This window comes from Oncorhynchus kisutch, linkage group LG14 (genome assembly GCF_002021735.2).
Source record: "Oncorhynchus kisutch isolate 150728-3 linkage group LG14, Okis_V2, whole genome shotgun sequence".
Classification (NCBI taxonomy): Eukaryota; Metazoa; Chordata; class Actinopteri; order Salmoniformes; family Salmonidae; genus Oncorhynchus; species Oncorhynchus kisutch.
In genome coordinates this window covers 22,849,422-22,870,786 of record NC_034187.2, presented here as the reverse complement: position 1 = coordinate 22,870,786, position 21,365 = coordinate 22,849,422, and the positions used below count along the sequence as shown (strand labels likewise).

The 21,365-nt window shown below is 47.2% G+C and overlaps 1 protein-coding gene across 1 annotated transcript in view; it reads left to right on the top strand.

The window, feature by feature from the left end:
- Positions 1 to 2,626: 2,626 nt before the first annotated feature.
- Positions 2,627 to 21,365, top strand: part of LOC109904564 (phospholipase DDHD1-like) — a 29,066-nt gene continuing 10,327 nt past the window's right edge. Inside the window, 3 exon segments of the mRNA XM_020501765.1 lie at positions 2,627 to 2,702; positions 15,895 to 16,023; positions 16,650 to 16,797. Coding sequence (XP_020357354.1) covers positions 2,627 to 2,702; positions 15,895 to 16,023; positions 16,650 to 16,797 — 353 coding nt within the window.

Sequence of the window (21,365 nt, the reverse complement as noted above, 5' to 3'; positions counted from 1 at the left end):
GCAGACGGGCGGCTCAGGCGGCGCCGGGCAGAAGGGCGGCTCAGGCGGCGCCGGGCAGACGGGCGGCTCAGGCGGCGCCGGGCAGACGGGCGGCTCAGGCGGCGCCGGGCAAACGGGCGGCTCAGGCGGCGCCGGGCAGACGGGTGGCTCAGGCGGCGCTGGGCAGACGGGTGGCTCAGTCGGGGCTGGGCAGACGGGTGGCTCAGGCGGCGCTGGGCAGACGGGTGGCTCAGGCGGCGCGGGGCAGACGGGAAGCTCCGGCAACGCTGGAGAGGAAGGCTCTGGCAGCGCTGGACTGAGTAGCTCTCATAGCGCCGAACAGGCGGGAGACTCCGGCTGCGCTGGAGAGGCGGGAGACTCCGGCAGCGCTGGAGAGGAGGGAGACTCCGGCAGCGCTGGACAGGCGAGGCGCACTGTAGACCAGATGCCTGGTGCTGGCACTGGTGGTACTGGGCCGAGGACACGCACAGGAAGCCTGGTGCAGGGAGCTGCTACCGGAGGGCTGGGGTGTGGAGGTGGTACTGGATAGACCGGACCGTGCAGGCGCACTGGAGCTCTTGAGCACCGAGCCTGCCCAACCTTACCTGGTTGAATGCTCCCGGTCGCCCTGCCAGTGCGGCGAGGTGGAATAGCCCGCACTGGGCTATGCAGGCGAACCGGAGACACCGAGCGCAAGGCTGGTGCCATGTAAGCCGGCCCAAGAAGACGCACTGGAGACCAGATGCGTAGAGCCGGCTTCATGGCACTTGGCTCGATGCTCACTCTAGCCCGGCCGATACGCGGAGCTGGAATGTACCGCACCGGGCTATGCACCCGCACTGGAGACACTGTGCGCTTCAAGCATAACACGGTGCCTGCCCGGTCTCTCTAGCCCCCTGGTAACCACAGGAAGTTGACGCAGGTCTCCTACCTGGCTTCGCAATACTTCCTGTGAGCCCCCCCAATACATTTTTGGGGCTGACTCTCGGGCTTCCATCCACGATGCTGCGCTGCCTCCTCATACCAGCGCCTCTCCGCCTTTGGCCGCCTCCAGCTCTTCTTTGGGGCGGCGATATTCTCCTCCAGGCTGTGCCCAGGGTCCTTTACCATCCAACTCATCCTCCCATGTCCAGTACTCCTATTTGGGCTGCTCCTGTTGCCTCTTCTCCTGCTGCACCTTGGGGCGGCTACACTCCTCTGGTTTAGCCCAGGGTCCTCTCCCGTCGAGGATTTCCTCCCAAGTCCAGCAGTCCTTATTAAGCTGCTCCTGCTGCTGCCCGTTACCACGCCGCTTGGTCCTGTTGTGGTGGGTGATTCTGTCACGGTTTTTTTGTAGGCAAAGGAGAGTCAGACCAAAATGCGGCGTGGCTATTGCGATCCATGTTTAATGAAAAAAAGTAAACACGAATCAAATACAAAAACAATAAACGTAACACGAAAACCGAAACAGCCTAATACTGCTGCAAAGTAACACAGAGACAGAACAAGGACAAAAAGTTGAACAACTGAAGGGTAAGATTCCTGGTGTTTGTGATGATCGTCGTTTGTTGCGACACAGACAGGGTGAAACAGAAGAGTCATTGTCTGTTCTTTTGAGTTTTGATGTTGAGTCTTTGCCCGACAAAGTGATGTTAAGATATATAAGTTATCCTGTACAAGCTTTTGTGCCGAATACATTACGTTGTTACAGGTGTCAAGCTGATGGGCATGTGGCAGCAGTATGTAGGAGGGAGGTTCCTATGTGTGAGAAGTGTGCAGAAGGGCATGAGACAAAGGAATGTGTAGCATTGGGAAAGTAGTGGTATGTGTTAATTTCAGGGGTGCCCATGGGGCTGGGGATCAGAAATGTCCTGTGCGAGTGAGGCAGGTTGAGGTTTCCAGGGTTAGAGTAGTGCAGAAGTTATCATATGCTGAGGCGGTGAAGAAAGTAGAGGAAGATGGGTCAAGGGGGAAGGATCCCAAGAGGAGTGGTGTGAGTAGTAGATTTTTACCAGTACAGAGGTATAGGCCAACAACAGATATATGTTTCAGTAAGATTAGATTTTTAGCATTTATAGCAATGGTTATCAACTGTACTGCAGGAATGGAACGTAAGTATTTTATCAAAGTATAAGGGAGTTGTACTCCAGTCTAGTAGGTGGCGGTAATGCAACATTTATTGGATGCCAACCGCCGTTAAACCTAATTGAAGAAGAGGAAGACACTAACAACACAATCCTTTGGGCAAAACTGAAATAACTGACATCCCAACCATGGACCAGACCACAATGGCTTCAAGTGATTCCTCTCATCAAAACGAATTAGAAGATGGAGCATTTTTTTAGGAATATGGTGACATTCAACTATACATGTTTTAACCGGAATAACGAAGAGGATTCAAAACAAATAGTTGGATTTAGTTAGAAGCTCAGCTACAGCAGATGCCAGCACCAAGGCGGCTTTCTGATTACTACATAGAGGTCGGCTAGCAAGCTAATGGCAAGCTAGCTTGCTCAATAGTTATGTCGAGCAGTTTTACAAACAAGACGTCTTTGCTAAGCAGTTCTCCATGAACAGTTTTTTTTCATATGTTGGTAACAACAACACAGACTGGGACTTGGAAAGCAATGTATTTGTGTGCTGCTATGAAGAGCCTATAGGCGAAACGATGCAGGCGGGGATGCACTCGGTTCAGCCAGGTCTGAATAGGCACCTGCCGCCAGGCCGTTACCGGGTTCTCCCGGGTAGTATGATACTGGGCCTAGAGGAGGCTGTCACGGTCTGACCATCGTTCATATGTGTTTTCCTTGTTTCAGATGCGTAGAGCCGGCTTCATGGCACTTGGCTCGATGCTCACTCTAGCCCGGCCGATACGCGGAGCTGGAATGTACCGCACCGGGCTATGCACCCGCACTGGAGACACTGTGCGCTTCAAGCATAACACGGTGCCTGCCCGGTCTCTCTAGCCCCCTGGTAACCACAGGAAGTTGACGCAGGTCTCCTACCTGGCTTCGCAATACTTCCTGTGAGCCCCCCCAATACATTTTTGGGGCTGACTCTCGGGCTTCCATCCACGATGCTGCGCTGCCTCCTCATACCAGCGCCTCTCCGCCTTTGGCCGCCTCCAGCTCTTCTTTGGGGCGGCGATATTCTCCTCCAGGCTGTGCCCAGGGTCCTTTACCATCCAACTCATCCTCCCATGTCCAGTACTCCTATTTGGGCTGCTCCTGTTGCCTCTTCTCCTGCTGCACCTTGGGGCGGCTACACTCCCCTGGTTTAGCCCAGGGTCCTCTCCCGTCGAGGATTTCCTCCCAAGTCCAGCAGTCCTTATTAAGCTGCTCCTGCTGCTGCCCGTTACCACGCCGCTTGGTCCTGTTGTGGTGGGTGATTCTGTCACGGTTTTTTTGTAGGCAAAGGAGAGTCAGACCAAAATGCGGCGTGGCTATTGCGATCCATGTTTAATGAAAAAAAGTAAACACGAATCAAATACAAAAACAATAAACGTAACACGAAAACCGAAACAGCCTAATACTGCTGCAAAGTAACACAGAGACAGAACAAGGACAAAAAGTTGAACAACTGAAGGGTAAGATTCCTGGTGTTTGTGATGATCGTCGTTTGTTGCGACACAGACAGGGTGAAACAGAAGAGTCATTGTCTGTTCTTTTGAGTTTTGATGTTGAGTCTTTGCCCGACAAAGTGATGTTAAGATATATAAGTTATCCTGTACAAGCTTTTGTGCCGAATACATTACGTTGTTACAGGTGTCAAGCTGATGGGCATGTGGCAGCAGTATGTAGGAGGGAGGTTCCTATGTGTGAGAAGTGTGCAGAAGGGCATGAGACAAAGGAATGTGTAGCATTGGGAAAGTAGTGGTATGTGTTAATTTCAGGGGTGCCCATGGGGCTGGGGATCAGAAATGTCCTGTGCGAGTGAGGCAGGTTGAGGTTTCCAGGGTTAGAGTAGTGCAGAAGTTATCATATGCTGAGGCGGTGAAGAAAGTAGAGGAAGATGGGTCAAGGGGGAAGGATCCCAAGAGGAGTGGTGTGAGTAGTAGATTTTTACCAGTACAGAGGTATAGGCCAACAACAGATATATGTTTCAGTAAGATTAGATTTTTAGCATTTATAGCAATGGTTATCAACTGTACTGCAGGAATGGAACGTAAGTATTTTATCAAAGTATAAGGGAGTTGTACTCCAGTCTAGTAGGTGGCGGTAATGCAACATTTATTGGATGCCAACCGCCGTTAAACCTAATTGAAGAAGAGGAAGACACTAACAACACAATCCTTTGGGCAAAACTGAAATAACTGACATCCCAACCATGGACCAGACCACAATGGCTTCAAGTGATTCCTCTCATCAAAACGAATTAGAAGATGGAGCATTTTTTTAGGAATATGGTGACATTCAACTATACATGTTTTAACCGGAATAACGAAGAGGATTCAAAACAAATAGTTGGATTTAGTTAGAAGCTCAGCTACAGCAGATGCCAGCACCAAGGCGGCTTTCTGATTACTACATAGAGGTCGGCTAGCAAGCTAATGGCAAGCTAGCTTGCTCAATAGTTATGTCGAGCAGTTTTACAAACAAGACGTCTTTGCTAAGCAGTTCTCCATGAACAGTTTTTTTTCATATGTTGGTAACAACAACACAGACTGGGACTTGGAAAGCAATGTATTTGTGTGCTGCTATGAAGAGCCTATAGGCGAAACGATGCAGGCGGGGATGCACTCGGTTCAGCCAGGTCTGAATAGGCACCTGCCGCCAGGCCGCCACCGGGTTCTCCCGGGTAGTATGATACTGGGCCTAGAGGAGGCTGTCACGGTCTGACCATCGTTCATATGTGTTTTCCTTGTTTTAGTGTTGGTCAGGACGTGAGCTGGGTGGGCATTCTATGTTGTGTGTCTGGTTTGTCTATTTCTATGTTTGGCCTGATATGGTTCTCAATCAGAGGCAGGTGTTAGTCCTTGTCTCTGATTGGGAACCATATTTAGGTAGCCTGTTTTGTGTTGGGTTTTGTGGGTGATTGTCCTTAGTGTCTTGATGTCCTTATTCTGTGTGTATGTGCACCAGTATTAGGCTGTTTCGGTTTTCGTTAAGTTTATTGTTTTGTAGTGTTTGTATTTAGATTCGTGTTACTTCAGTTTAATAAACATGGATCGCAATCTACACGCTGCATTTTGGTCTGACTCTCCTTCACCACAAGAGAACCGTTACAGAATCACCCACCACAAAAGGACCAAGCAGCGTGTCAACAGACAGGAGCCGCAGGAGAGGCAACAGAGGCAGGAGCAGCAGGAGCAGCAGCAGCTACAGTAGGAGAGGCTGCACTACTTGGAGAAATGGACTTGGGAGGAGATTCTAGACGGGAGAGGACCCTGGGAACAGCCTGGAGATTATTGTCGCCCCAAAGCCGAGCTGGAGGCAGCAAAAGCAGAGAGGCGGCATTATGAGGAGCTAGCACGGCAGAGCGGATGGAAGCCCGAGAGTCAGCCCCAAAAATGTATTGGGGGGGGCTCACAGGGAGAAGGGCTACGCCAGGTAGGAGACCTGCGCAAACTCCCTGTGCTTACCGGGGGGCTAGAGAGACCGGGCAGGCACCGTGTTATGCAGTGGTGCGCACGGTGTCCCCAGTGCCGTATAGGCCGGGCTAGAGTGGGCATCGAGCAAGGTAAGGTTGGGCAGGCTCGGTGCTCAAGAGCTCCAGTGCGCCTGCACGGTCCGGTCTATCCAGTACCACCTCCACACCCCAGCCCTCCGGTAGCAGCTCCACGCACCAGGATTCCTGTGCATGTCCTCGGTCCAGTACCACCAGTGCCAGCACCACGCATCAGGCCTACAGTGCGCCTCGCCTCTCCAGCGCTGCCGGAGTCTCCCGCCTATCTAGCGCTGTCAGAGCTTTCCTCATCTCCAGCGCAGCCGGAGTCTCCCGCCTGTTCAGAGCAGCCAGAGCTGTCAGTCTGCATGAAGCAACCAGAGCTGCCAGTCTGCATGGAGCAGCCAGAGCTGTCAGTCTGCATGAAGCAGCCAGAGCTGCCAGTCTGCAAGGAGCTGCCAGTCTGCAAGGAGCTGCCAGTCTGCAAGGAGCTTCCAGTCTGCAAGGAGCTGCCAGTCTGCACGGAGCGGCCAGAGCTGCCAGTCTGTAAGAAGCCGCCAGAGCTGTCAGCCTATATGGAGCAGCCAGAGCCGCCAGTCAGTGTGGAGCAGCCAGAGCCGCCAGTCAGCATGGAGCAGCCAGATCCGTCAGTCTGCCAGGATCCGCCAGTCAGCCATACTCTTCTAGATCTGCCAGTCAGCCAGACTCTTCCAGATCTGCCAGTCAACCAGACTCTTCCAGATCTGCTAGTCAACCAGACTCTTCCAGATCTGCCAGTCAGCCAGACTCTTCCAGATCTGCCAGTCAACCAGACTCTTCCAGATCTGCTAGTCAACCAGACTTTTCTAGATCTGCCAGTCAACCAGACTCTTCCAGATCCACCAGTCAACCAGACTCTTCCAGATCCGCCAGTCAACCAGAATCTTCCAGATCCGCCAGTCAACCAGACTCTTCCAGATCCGCCAGTCAACCAGACTCTTCCAGATCCGCCAGTCAGCCGGGATCTGCCAGAACTGCCAGTCGGCCAGGATCCGCCAGTTAGCCAGGATCCGCCAGTCACTGAATCCGCCCGGCACTGAAACTGCTGATTCCACCAACCATGTCTTGATGATTTGTTGATTAGCTGAATCAGCTAGTTCTCCTGGACCAGGGTTGGATACCAGTGCTGTAGGAATGCTCTCTCAAATCTTCATCCGCAAAGCTCTTTCAGCGAAATCACTACTAACCTGATTATAATTCCAGCCAGGCAATTATCTATAAGGAACTTATACATAATACAATGTGATAGCGGCTGTGGAATGGGGTTCTCTGTCGATGGTGTCTGGGTTAATTATGGACTCCATTAAAAAAGCATCCGCTCCCATTCAAGTCATTTACCTTAGCCCACCTTAGCAGAACTGAAAAGTGCTTTTGAGACTCATGTTATTACTCAACTTATTAGCTATCATGATCTCCCTGTAGACCAGAAAAATATAGGTTTGATCTTTAGGAGGCAGTTGGTTGTATTGTGTTAGGTTGTATTGTATTATAGGTAAAAGTGTATTTGTTATGCAAGGCTCAGACAGCACAGTTATGTGACTTATTTTCAGGAATGGTTAGTTGAAGCACTCTGAAAAGTAATGATAAAGCAATCTTTCAGTCAGCAATCCACCTCTGAATGCAACACGTCTTTAGGGCTGCTTCTTCTGTAATGAATGTGAGGTTGTGTAAATGAGTGCGATACCAGCGGTATTACATCGCAGTGTGTCACCAGGGGAGATTTTGTGTGACTGTGTCAGTGAAAGAGGTAAAGGTAAGGAGACTGTCTCTACGTTTGTGTGTGTGATAGAGAAAGGGCGAATGCCATTGGTGTTGGTGTGTGCTGTCTAAGGACATACATGTTTATATGCACACTACCGTTCAAAAGATTGAGGTCACTTAGAAATGTCCTTGTTTTTCATGAAAACATACATGAAATGAGTTGCAAAATGACTATAAAATATAGTCAAGACGTTGACAAGGTTATAAATAATGATTTTTAATTGAAATAATAATTGTGTCCTTGAGAATTTGCTTTCGGTAAAGAATCCTCCATTTACAGCAATTACAGCCCTGCAGACCATTGGTATTCTAGTTGTCAATTTGTTGAGGTAATCTGAAGAGATTTCACCCTATGCTTCCTGAAGCACCTCCCACAAGTTGGATTGGCTTGACGGGCCACTTCTTTTGTACCATACGGTCAAGCTGCTCCCACAACAGCTCAATAGGGTTGAGATCCGGTGACTGTGCTGGCCATTCCATTATAGACAGAATACCAGCTGACTGCTTCTTCCCTAAATAGTTAAGAGCTGTGCTTTTGGTCATTGTCCTGTTGTAGGAGGAAATTGGTTCCAATTAAGCACTGTCCACAGGGTATGGCATGGCGTTGCAAAATGGAGTGATAGCCTTCCTTCTTCAAGATCCCTTTTACCATGCACAAATCTCCCACTTTTACACCACCAAAGCACACCCAGGCCATCACAGTGCCTCCACCATGCTTGACAGATGGCGTCAAGCACTCCTCCAGCTTCTTTTCGTTTTTTCTGCGTCTCATGAATGTTCTTCTTTGTGAACCGAACACCTCAAACTTAGATTCGTCTGTCCATAACACTTTTTTCCAATCTTCCTCTGTCCAGTGTCTGTGTTTTTTTGCCCATCTTAATCTTTTCTTTTTATTGGCCAGTCTGAGATATGGCTTTTTCTTTGCAACTCTGCCTAGAAGGCCAGCATCCCGGAGTCAACTCTTCACTGTTGATGTTGAGACTGGTGTTTTGCGGGTACTATTTAATGAAGCTGCCAGTTGAGCACTTGTGAGGCATCTGTTTCTAAAACTAGACACTCTAATGTACTTGTCCTCTTGCTCAGTTGTGCACCGGGGCCTCCCACTCTTTCTATTCTGGTTAGTGACAGTTTGCACTGTTCTGTGAAGGGAGTAGTACACAGCGTTGCACGAGATCTTCAGTTTCTTGGAAGTTTCTCACATGGAATAGCCTTCATTTCTCAGAACAATAATAGACTGATGAGTTTCAGAAGAAAGTTATTTGTTTCCGGACATTTTGAGCCTGTAATCGAACCCACAAATGCTGATGCTCCAGATACTCAACTAGTCTAAAGATGGCCAGTTTTATTGCTTCTTTAATTAGAACAACAGTTTTCAGCTGTGCTAACATAATTGCAGTTTTTCTAATGATTGCCTTTTAAAACGGTAAACTTGGATTAGCTAACACAACGTGCCATTGGAACACAGAAGTGATGATTGCTGATAATGGGCCTCTGTATGCCTATGTAGATATTCCATAAAATAATCAGCTGTTTCCAGCTACAATAGTCATTTACAACATTAACAATATCTACACTGTATTTCTGATAAATTTTATGTTATTTTAATGGACAAAAAAAGGTGCTTTTCTTTCAAAAACAAAGACATTTCTGTGACCCCACGCTTTTGAACAGTAGTGTATGTGTATGAGAAATCATCTTGACAGGTCAAGCTAAGTCTGAAGACAAAACGTATATCTTGAACTGAGAACAAGTGCTGCTTTCCTTCCAACGAAGGCCAGCGCCATCTCCTCAGTCACAATGGCACTCTGTATTGGACCATAACACAGTGTTTGCACACATTAACCCCTCATTGTAAATGGTCATGACTTGCTCTGATTAACTGTTAATCAAAATAAGTTTAGTCCTTGAATGGATCCCTGTTCTAGCATCTATTCTGTGTTTTGAATTCCTCCAACAGTACACTCTGTTCATTCATTCAAGGACAGTCTCTTCTCACCGTTCAGGAGCTATAGGGGACCGTAAATAGTGTCATCTGTAGACTGGCTGGCTACTGGAGGTTGCCTTACAGCAATCTACACACGCACAGAGGACACACATCCTAATCAAATCACAGACTGAGTGTTTGAAATGGGTTCCAGGGTTATGCCAAGGGTTGTGTCACCTTCACGTAACTACCAACAACCCGGCCCTTTCCAAATCCCCCTCTGGAAGCACATCCCACATCCTTTCCGTTCTGAGTCACCTCTTCTGAGAGAATACGACACTACTCTGTTCTGTCCTATCACTTCACCAAATCAGTTGGATGGATTCATTCATACGAGGATTCACTCTTCTCGAGATTGACACTTCAAACTGTTGACATGTTCTGAAAAAGCCAGTTAATACCCTGTGTAGTGAAGTCTTATAGCTTACTGAACTTCTCTTAGTTTTTGCTATGCTACACTGAACATTGTTGAAGACTGACAATCTTGTTATTAGTGTCCATGCTGATATATACTAAATAATGATTGCATCTTAAAAGCCTTACATCTTAATATTCATTATCATCCGTTTGAGACGCATTTTTAGTGTGCTTCCTTTATAATGCGAACACTCCGGGCTTCACACACTGTTGTAAAGCACCTTGAGCCACTTTAGCACAGTACACAACACAGAGCAAGCTGTGCTTTGAAAATACTGCAGTACTCTCTCGCTCTCCCCCTCTTTCTCTCTCCTTCACTCCTCTTCCCATCATTCTCCCTCCAAACTCTGTCTTTCTCTCTCACCCTTCCTCCCCCCCTCTTTCTCTCTAACTCATCACCCTTTCCCTCTTTCTCTCAACATTCCTATCCCTTCTCCTCCCTGTTTCCCTCCCTGCCTCTCTGGCCCTGAAGCCCCAGCAGCCATCTCAGACGAATGGAGCAGAAAGCATATGGTGGGGCATGCATTGCAGGCATGTTATGTAGGCATGGGTTGATCATGATACAGGCAGGATGACCTGTGTGAGTGGAGTCCTCTCCTGCCCTAGGTTACTGCTGCTGCTGCTGCTGTCTCAGTCAAACAGGGGGAGAGGATGTGGAATGACATGTCATTTCATAGAGATATTCAGCCACTGTTCATTGTTATTAAAAATGGAGGGGGAAAATACATTGAAAGGTTCCTCATTCCTCATCAGGCTTCTTTGGCCAAGAGTGACAGTGACAGTTTGCCACTTTCTTTGCAGTTAATGGCTGCCATCGCTGCCTAATTTGAGGAGGAAAATTGACAGGGTCATGGCTAGAAAGGGATCCAGCTGTTGTCAAATGAATGTCAAAAGTTAGATTTTTATTTTATTTTAGCTAAGACTAACCCTTTTCCTAACCTTAACCTAATTCTCCTAACCTGCTATGAAAAGTCAAATCTGATGTTAATTTGACAAAAGCTGGATCCCTCCTAGCCATGATCAATTGACAGTGGCCACAGATGGCGACCCGCATAGCAGCTGTACAGTGGAGGGTTTAATGATGATTTCAGCAGCTACTGAAGCTGGCGATGGGCTGAGTCACATGATATAGAGTCAGTACCTGCCAGTCTGGCTTGAGAAACGAGGAAAAAATAATGTACAAAGTATCACTGACAATATTTGTTGTACAGAAACCGTCAGTTAGCGCCAGTGTGACTGAAATGGCACCTCCAGAGAAAAGTCCATTGAGGCTGACCCTCTCACTGTGAATACACCAACTATGGAGCAGGGGGGTGTTAATAGCAAGATGGCCCTGATAGCTCCCCTTTCAGGATTTGGAAGACCTGTTTAAACATGCCCTGCCTGTGTGTCACTAAGGGAGACTGTGTGCTCACTGTGCTGTGTATGGAACAATATAGTGAGAATGTGTGTGTACTGTGGCTATCTGCCTGCATGTGTTTTTGGAGTGGTTGCTGATGATGGCAACAGAGAAATGTGAGTGTGTGAAGGGACTGTGTGTAAAGCCTATGTGAGAGTATCATGAGGGTGTGTTTGAGGCAGGAGAGCTATTTGCCTGTGGGCCGGCTAGGGGCTGGGCCAGGGCTCATGACGGTGGGGAGTATTCCAGTCTGTCAGGCTCATGGAGGGCCAGAGCAAAGCAAAGCCCCACAGACACAAAGGGTCATGTGTCAAACACACACAGGTCATAACACCACATAAAGTCATGTCACAGCTCTAGCCTACACCACAGGACATTCATCATGGCACACTATGACATGTACATTGACCATACGCATTCAATAACTAGAAGGGCTACCATTCAAAATAAACAATACAAAATGTAATCATAAGGTTGTCAGACTCAAGTTGTCAAACAGTTTAATTAAAGTGCAGTACATTTGCAGTGTTGCATCTGCAGTACTGCTCTTTCCCCTGGACGATTAAATCCAAAGCTCCAAGCAGAGCAGACCAGCTCTAATCTAATATGTCATTTGGAATGCCATGCCATTCCACTCCACCAATGGACCTACATTCAATATTTAGGCCATACCAAGCCCTGAGCAGGCCACGTCAAAATGCAATATCTTGTACTTTGTAGCACTGTCATATCATCTGCAACTGTCAACATCCTGAAATATACAGCATTGAACCTCTGAACCCAAGCATAGCCTATGATAGGGCACGCAAGCCATCTTCAGTTCAGAAAATAAGCCAGATGTATTAATGCTGTGTTAGTATTAATCATAAGCAGGATATAAAGCCTATTGTGAAACTGTTGTATTGATGTGGTCCCAGATGGAGCAGCTGATTCATGTGTCTGTCACCAGACCCTCAGAGGGTGGCCATATGGTAGTACAGTGCTCGCTCTCTCTATTCCTCTCTCCCTACACAACTCACCCTTGACAACTTGCTTGCATCTGGGTAGTCTTGATTGACCTATTTATAGCTGTGAGTAATTGTGAAATATGAAAGCCTTCACAGCACAGCATCATACCTTTATGACCAGCTGAGCTCCCAGCTCAGGTTTAATATGAACACCCTTGTGTTGACTAACTGTCCTTAAACACAAACCCAGCCTCCAGCTCAGTCAGCTCAGGCAACTTACTCCCTTCCAACAGTAGGGTCCACAAACCGGGAGGTCCATGGGGCGGCGCACAATTGGCCAAGCGTCGTCCGGGTTAGGGAGGGTTTGGCCGGTAGGGATATCCTTGTCTGATCGCGCACTAGCGATCCGACACATTGGTGCGGCTGGCTTCCGGGTTGGATGCGCGCTGTGTTAAGAAGCAGTGCGGCTTGGTTGGGTTGTGTTGTGTTTTGGAGGACGCATGGCTCTTGACCATCGTCTCTCCCGAGCCCGTACGGGAGTTGTAGTGATGAGACAAGATAGTAACTACTAACAATTGGATACCATGAAAAAGGGGGTAAACATAAAAAATAATGTATTAATGGTTAGGCTGTACGGTTCTAAACTATTTCCTATTAAAAACTAAATGTGACATTTTCAGCTGCTAACCCAACGGCTAATGTACTGTACACACAAATCCCAGCGTGGTTACCTGATAGCGGCGCTGCTTGACAAATGCCCCCAGTGTCACAGTGATGGCAGTGGGTAGCCCTTTCTGACCAAACACCATCGTCATGTCCATCACTCACTGTCTCTTGGTTGTTAGTTCTCTCCCACCTGCCCCCTTTCTACCTCCCCCTTCTTTTCAAATGGAGTGGATTTCAGCCGAATGCTACAACTAAATGTCGCAAGCGCAAGCGCTTCTCAGGTACTGTAACACCAGCCTTTTTTATCCCCTACATTATCTCCTACATGTCTGCTATACTCCATCCTCCCTCTAGATCTTAGGTTTCGATTGAACTAGATCTTCGTTCAAAGCCCAGTGAGACATCCCAACCCGCTCTAGAAGAATTAGATCTAGATTAGACTCCTCCTCACTCCTTTAGTTTAAACTGGGCTTAGTCACTAGAATTTCCCCCTTTCTGTGAAGCAGAGTTTGTCACAATTACTGCTGCAGCTGCTTTCTGGACTTCTGGATGATCTTGCTCCGGTCTGTCTGTTAGTGGAGGTACAGCTAAGTAGGTGGAGTGTCAGTTAGCTAGTAACATCCTTCCAGGCTCTCTAAATCCACATAGGACAACTATGGATCTGAGCTTAATAAGCTATCTCTCCAAAAATCCTCCTCTTCTCCGCCTCTCTTTCCCTGTAGTGGCGTGATCACAGACAATGAGGCAACAGAGTCGCCATTCGGGCCCCCATAGACTGCAGTCTGCACTCTAAGGTATAACATTGCCTCTATGGATGGAATAACTGCTCCTCTATCGCTGGCAATAAGCGTCTCTGCACTGTCTGCAGAGTTCAGTTAAACTAGCCTGAATATATACCTAATATAATAATATAATATAGACCTAATAATAATATAGACCTGTACGCTCTCGTTGGCTGGCCCTCGCTTCTTACTCGTCGCCAAACCCACTGGCTCCAGGTCATCTACAAGACCCTGCTAGGTAAAGTCCCCCCTTATCTCAGCTCGCTGGTCACCATAGCAGCACCCACCTGTAGCACGCGCTCCAGCAGGTATATCTCTCTGGTCACCCCCAAACCCAATTCTTCCTTTGGCCGCCTCTCCTTCCAGTTCTCTGCTGCCAATGACTGGAACGAACTACAAACATTTCTGAAACTGGAAACACTTATCTCCCTCACTAGCTTTAAGTACCAGCTGTCAGAGCAGCTCACAGATTACTGCACCTGTACATAGCCCATCTATAATTTAGCCCAAACAACTCCCTCTTTCCCTACTTTATTTATTTTGCTCCTTTGCACCCCATTATTTCAATCTCTACTTTGCACATTCTTCCACTGCAAATCTACCATTCCAGTGTTTTACTTGCTATATTGTATTTACTTTGCCACCATGGCCTTTTTTTTCTTACTTTACCTCCTTTATCTCAACTTATTTGCTCACATTGTATATAGACATATTTTTCTACTGTATTATTGACTGTTTGTATCACCCCATGTGTAACTCTGTGTTGTTATATGTGTCGAACTGCTTTGCTTTATCTTGGCCAGGTCGCAATTGTAAATGAGAACTTGTTCTCAACTTGCCTACCTGGTTAAATAAAGGTGAAATAAATAAATAAAATATCCACATGCAGTAAATTACAGTCCGGTAATCTGGAAAGACATGGGTTGCATTCATTTGGCACAACATTTTCTCTGCTGTTTTTGTTCATAATGAACGCAACCGTAGTGAACTAACACAGAGTAGTGTACTCCCTAGCTAAGATGTTTGGCAGGCCATAGATAGGCCTTGTGCATATTTGTCAAACTGTAACTCTCCCATGCCATTTAAAGTTGAGAGTAGCATCCTAACAATAGCACCATTTTAACACCACTTTTGCCCTAGTTTAGTGGCATAATTCCATACCTCAGGTACAAACAGGCTGTCTTTCTCGCTCTCTTTCTGACTGTCATTCTCTCTCACTCTAGTTCTAGCTGTTGATCTCTCACACTGTCTCTAAATGTATCTACAACTCTTTCTTCTTTTCCATCTCCCTCCCTGGCTCTCCGGGGCGTAGTTGGGAAGCCTCCCATGTAAACTTCTTAAGCTCTCTGTGTTTGACTGCTAGATCCTCTGGTGTGCTTTGCCCTGGTCTGGGCTGCATTGTAAAACAGGATGTGGTCTCTAGGAGGCTACACAAGTACAGGTCACTGGGAAAGTCCCCCTAATGTCCACCTCTCCTTTGAATCCCTTTGCCCTGGACTCTTTAACACTGTCCTTCTATTCCCTCCTGATTGGCTGTGAGCACCGCAGGGTTCGGTCCGGTGACTGGTGTGTGAAAATAACCGGTCACCTCTTCGCGTACTGTACATTGTCTGAAGTGTCATTCAAACCTCAATGTGATCGTCTCACCCTAATCAACTGGTTTAATTTATCTTTCTTGTTTTCAGCTAACCGCTTCCAATTCCGCTCCCCCTGTTTAGACTATACATGCCATATTTCCACTCTTACTTGCCCTGTTGTTGTGTGCCCACTAAGATAACAAGGCTGGAATCTAATATAGTCCTCTGTCAAGGATATGTTCTGCACAGCCTCAGTGTAGCCCATCCACATAGGAGATTGGGGCTTACCATAGAGCCCCACTGGGGACTTGTGTGGTACTGTAGTATCTCACATTGTCTATTGTACACAGTCAATGACACTCAAGGAATACATATGCTCAAGGAATACATATGCAGACTCTGTGAACCTGTGTGCTTCTTCAATATGTTATTTTATGGTTCTCTAGTAACTCTCCGCAGATCAATGCACTAGTCATTATTTGATCGACCGCTAGACCAGATCAAACTTTCTCCTTGTTGAGTTGAATGCAAAATTAGGAGTTTGTAATCACCCTTTTGATGAGTGTATTTTCTCTCTACCCCGTCATTCATTCATCTTTCCTCACCTCCTTTTTCTGCTTGCTCTCTCTTCTCATTCCATCTTCCTCGCATGCTTCCCCCTTTCTCCATCCCTTCCAACCTCTCTCGTTCCTCCATCATTCCCTCCTTTCCCCAATCCTCCCTCTTTCCTTCCACTATTCTGCCCTCCCTCCCTCTGCAGCTGTCCATAGTCTGAAGCTGAGTCGTACCCACGTGGACTGGCACAGTGTGGACGAGGTCTACCTCTACAGCAATACCACCACCTCCAAGATCGCCCGCACCGTCACCCAGAAACTGGGCTTCTCCAAAGGTTAGAGGTCACTGCTGACTGACCACTCTACTGTTGAAGCCCCCCTTCCCCATCCCAAAATCAGTAAACCCTTAGCTAGACACAACCTCCTAGGCCACTTGTGGAGATGAGACCGGATTGGAGAGGCTCCATATTTCCATCCAAAGTTGATGAAGATGAAGAGGTGGATCTGGGAGGAGTTACCTCAATCTCCTCTGAATGACACACAAACCCACGGTCGCTGGAAATATCCTTAGTGCTGTGCTGGCTAGATGGCAAGCAGAAAATCCTGTTGGCTTAGTGTGTTAGCAAGTGTTAGCAAGGAAAGCTCTGAACAGGGCCACACACACAGTGTCCCACGTAAACAGCACCATGTAAACGGTCACTCCAATGTTCCTTTCAAATATAGGATGATCTACGATGTTCATCACCATCTATGCCGAGTATATGTTCGGTCAATTCGTTGTGGCAGGGGGTGAAATTGAATGTTTCTTATGATTTGAGGCTTTCCTTAAATCAGGGTAATTATGATTCAAGGCAATTAGGGAAACATTCATCAATTGGGCAAAATCTGGGCAATGTGCAATCGCCTACTGTTGGGAGCCTCTGATTTTCCTGACCATTTCCCCTCCCACGCCACCCCCCAGCCTCCAGCAGTGGTACGCGGCTCCACCGAGGCTATGTGGAGGAGGCCTCACTGGAAGACAAGCCACCCCAGACCACACACATTTTCTTTGTGGTCCACGACATTGGATAGAAGATGGACATGGGACGCATCATCAAGAACACTGGCATGTGAGTGCACTCGTGTGTGTGTGTGTGTGTGTGTGTGTGTGTGTGTGTGTGTGTGTGTGTGTGTGTGTGTGTGTGTGTGTGTGTGTGTGTGTGTGTGTGTCTCTGTCTGTCCCCGGAAAAAGTCAAGGGGTCTAAATACTTTCCAAATACAGTGCATTCCGAAAGTATTCAGACACTTTGACTTTTTCCACATTTTGTTAAGTTACTGCTTCATTGAAATGTATATGGAATCATGTAAAGTCAAATAAATATACATTTTTCCTTTTCAGGACCCTGTCTTTCAAAGACAATTCGTAAAAATCCAAATAACCCCACAGATCTTCATTGTAAAGGGTTTCAACACTGTTTCCATGCTTGTTCAATGAACCATAAACAATTAATGAACATGCACCTGTGGAATGGTCGTTGAGACACTAACAGCTTACAGACGGTAGGCAATTAAGGTCACAGTTATAAAAACTACTACAGACTCTGAAAAACACCAAAAGAAAGATGCCCAGGGTATCTGCTCATCTGCGTGAATGTGCCTTAGGCATGCTGCAAGGATGTGGCCAGGGCAATAAATTGCAATGTCCGTACTGTGAGATGCCTAAGACAGCGCTACATGGAGACATGACGGGCAGCTGATTGTCCTAGCAGTGGCAGACCACGTGTAACAACACCTGCACAGGATCGGTACATCCGAACATCACACCTGCGGGACAGGTACAGGATGGCAACAACAACTGCCCGAGTTACACAAGGAACGCGCAATTCCTCCATCAGTGCTCAGGGCTGTCCGCAATAGGCTGAGAGAGGCTGGACTGAGGGCTTGTAGGCCTGTTGTAAGGCGGCTCCTCACCAGACATCACCGGCAACAACGTCGCCTATGGGCACAAACCCACCGTCGCTGGACCAGACAGGACTGGCAAAGTGGCGGGTTTGTCTCGCCAGGGGTGATGGTCGGATTTGCGGTTATCGTTGAAGGAATGAGCGTTACACCGAGGCCTGTACTCTGGAGGTGGAGGGTCCGTCATGATCTGGGGCGGTGTGTCACAGCATCATCGGACTGAGCTTGTTGTCATTGCAGGCAATCTCAACGCTGTGCGTTACAGGGGATACATCCTCCTCCCTCATGTGGTACCCTTCCTGCTGGCTCATCCTGACATGACCCTCCAGCATGACAATGCCACCAGACATACTGCTCGTTCTGTGCATGATTTCCTGCAAGACAGGAATGTCAGTGTTCTGTCATGGCCAGCGAAGAGCCTGGACCTCCCATTGAGGCACATCTGGGACCTGTTGGATCGGAGGGTGAGAGCTAGGTCCATTACCCCACAGAAATGTGCGGGAACTTGCAGGTGCCTTGGTGGAAGAGTGGGGTAACATCTCACAGCAAGAACTAGCAAATCTGGTAGAGTCCATGAGGAGAAGATGCACTGCAGTACATAATGCAGATACTGCATTATTACTTTTGATTTTACCCCCCCTTTGTTCAGGGACATATTATTCCATTTCTGTTGGTCGCATGTCTGTGGAACTTGTTCAGTTTATGTCTCAGATGTTGAATCTTATGTTCATACAAATATTTACACATGTTAAGTTTGCTGAAAATAAACGCAGTTGACAGTGAGAGGACTTTTTTGCTGAGTTTAGTAACCAAAAAACGGTTAAACAAATCAAAGTATATTTTATATTTGAGTCTTCAAAGTAGACACCCTTTACCTTGATGACAGCTTTGCACCCTCTTGGCACCCTCTTGGCATTCTCTCAACCAGCTCCACCTGGAATGCTTTTCCAACAGTCTTGAAGGAGTTCCCACATGCTGAGCACTTGTTGGCTGCTTTTCCTTCACTCTGTGGTCCGACTCATCCCAAACCATCTCAGTTTGGTTGAGGTTGGGGGGATTGTGGAGGCCATGTCATCTGATGCAGCACTCCAGCACTCTCTTTCTTGGTAAAATAGTCCCTACACAGCCTGGTGATGTGTTGGGTCAGTGTCCTGTAGAAAAACAAATGATAGTCCCACTAATCCCAAACCAGATGGGATGGTGTGTCGCTGCAGAATGCTGTGGTAGCCATGCTGGTTAAGTGTGGCTTGTAAAGTAAATCGCAGACCATGTCACCAGAAAAGCACCATAACACCCCCTCCTCCGTGCTTTACTGTGGAAAATACACATGCAGAGATCATCCGTTCACCCACACCGCATCTCACAAAGACATGGTGGTTGGAACCAAAAATCTCCAAAATTGGACTCCAGACCAAAGGACACATTTCCACCTTTCTAATGTCCATTGCTTGTGTTTTTTGGCCCAAGCAAGTCTCTTCTTCTTATTTATTTCCTTTTATTAGTGACGACTTTGTTCTCCTCTGAACAGTTGATGTTGTGTTGTCACGGTCGTCATAAAGAGGAGACCAAGGCGCAGCGTGGTCAGCGAACATAACTCTTTACTAAAGAGAGAACACTGAACAGAACAACAAAACAAACCGTGAAGCAATATGCCTAGTGCAGAACAGGCAACTAAACATAGAATAACAACCCACAAAATAACCAAGGAATATGGCTACCTAACGATAAACATCTGCCTCTGATTGAGAACCAATGTAGGCAACCATACATATATAAACACATAGACTAGCAAAACCCCCTAGACAATACAACAACTAAACAAACCACCCTTGTCACACCCTGATCAAATAATAAAGAAAACAAAGATAACTAAGGTCAGGGTGTGACATATGTCTTTTACTTAAACTCTGAAGCATTTATTTGGCCTGCAATTTCTGAGGCTGGTCACTCTAATGAACTTATCCTCTGCAGCAGAGGTAAATCTGGGACTTCCATTCCTGTGGCGGTCCTTATGAGAACCAGTTTTATCACAGCAATGTTTTTTGCGACTGCACTTGAAGAAACTTTAAAAGTTCTTGAAATTTACTGGATTGACTGACCATGTCTTAATGATGGACTGTTGTTTAGCCTTGCTTATTTGAGCTGTTCTTGCCATAATACTGACTTGATCTTTTACCAAATAGGGCTATCTTCTGTATACGCCCCCTACCATTGTCACAACACAACTGATTGGCTCAAACGCATTAAGAAAGAAAGAAATTCCACAAATGAACTTTTAGCAAGGCACCTGCTAATTGAGATGTATTCCAGGTGACTACCTCAGCAAATCAAATCAAAATGTATTCGTCACATGCGCTGAATACACCTTACAGTGAAATGTTTACTTACGAGCCCCTAACCAATAACGCAGTTTTAAATAAGAAATAAAAATAAGAAGTAAAAGTAACATGTCATCAAAGAGCAGTAGTTAAATAACAGTAGCGAGACTACATACAGGTGGGTACCGATACAGAGTGAATGTGCTGGGGCTCCGGTTAGTCGGTAATTGAGGTAATATGTACATGTAGGTAGAGTTATTAAAGTGACTATGCATTGATGATAACAACAGAGAGTCGCAGCAGTGTAAAAGGGGGAGGAATGCAAATGGTTCTCGGTATCCATTTGATTAGATGTTCAGTAGTCTTATGGTTTGGGGGTAGAATCTGTTTCGATGCCTTTTGGACCTAGACTTTGCGCTCTGGTACTGCTTGCCGTTCGGTAGCAGAGAGAACAGTCTATGACTAGGGTGGCTGGAGTCTTTGACTATTTTTAGGGCCTTCCTCTGACACCGCCTGGTATAGAGGTCCTGGATGGTAGGAAGCTTTGCCCAAGTGATGTACTGGGCCGTACCCACTACCCTCTGTAGTGCCTTGCGGTCGGAGACCGAGCAGTTGCCATACCAGGCAGTGATGCAACCATGCTCTCGATGGTGCAGCTGTAGAACCTTTTGAGGATCTGAGGACCCATGCCAAATCTTTTCAGTGGCCTCTTCACGACTGTCTTGGTGTGCTTGGACCATGTTAGTTTGTTGGTGATGTGGACACCAAGGAACTTGAAGCTCACAACCTGCTCCACTGCAGCCCCGTCGATGAGAATGGTCCTCTTTTTCCTGTAGTCCACAATCATCTCCTTTGTCTTGATCACGGTGAGGGAGAGGCTGTTGTCAGGGCACCACACGGCCAGGTCTCTGACCTCCTCCCTATAGGCTGTCTCGTCGTTGTCAATGATCAGGCCTACCACTTTTGTGTCATCGGCAAACTTAATGATGGTGTTGGAGTCGTACCTGGCCATGTGGTCATGAGTGAACAAGGAGTACAGGAGGGGACTGAGCACACACCCCTGAGGGGCCCCTGTGTTGAGGATCAGCATGTTGGATGTGTTGTTACCTATCCTTACCACCTGGGGGCGGTCTGTCAGGAAGTCCAGGATCCACTTTCAGAGGGAGGTGTTTAGTCCCAGGATCCTTAATTTATCGATGATGTTTGTGGGCACTATAGTGTTGAACGCTTAGCTGTAGTCAATGAACAGAATTCTCACATAGGTGTTCCTTTTGTCCAGGTGGGAAAGGGCAGTGTGGAGGGCAATAGAGATTGCATCATCTGTGGATCTGTTGGGGCGGTATGCAAATTGGAGTGGGTCTAGGGTTTCTGGGATAATGGTGTTGATGTGAGCCATGACCAGCCTTTCAAAGCACTTCATG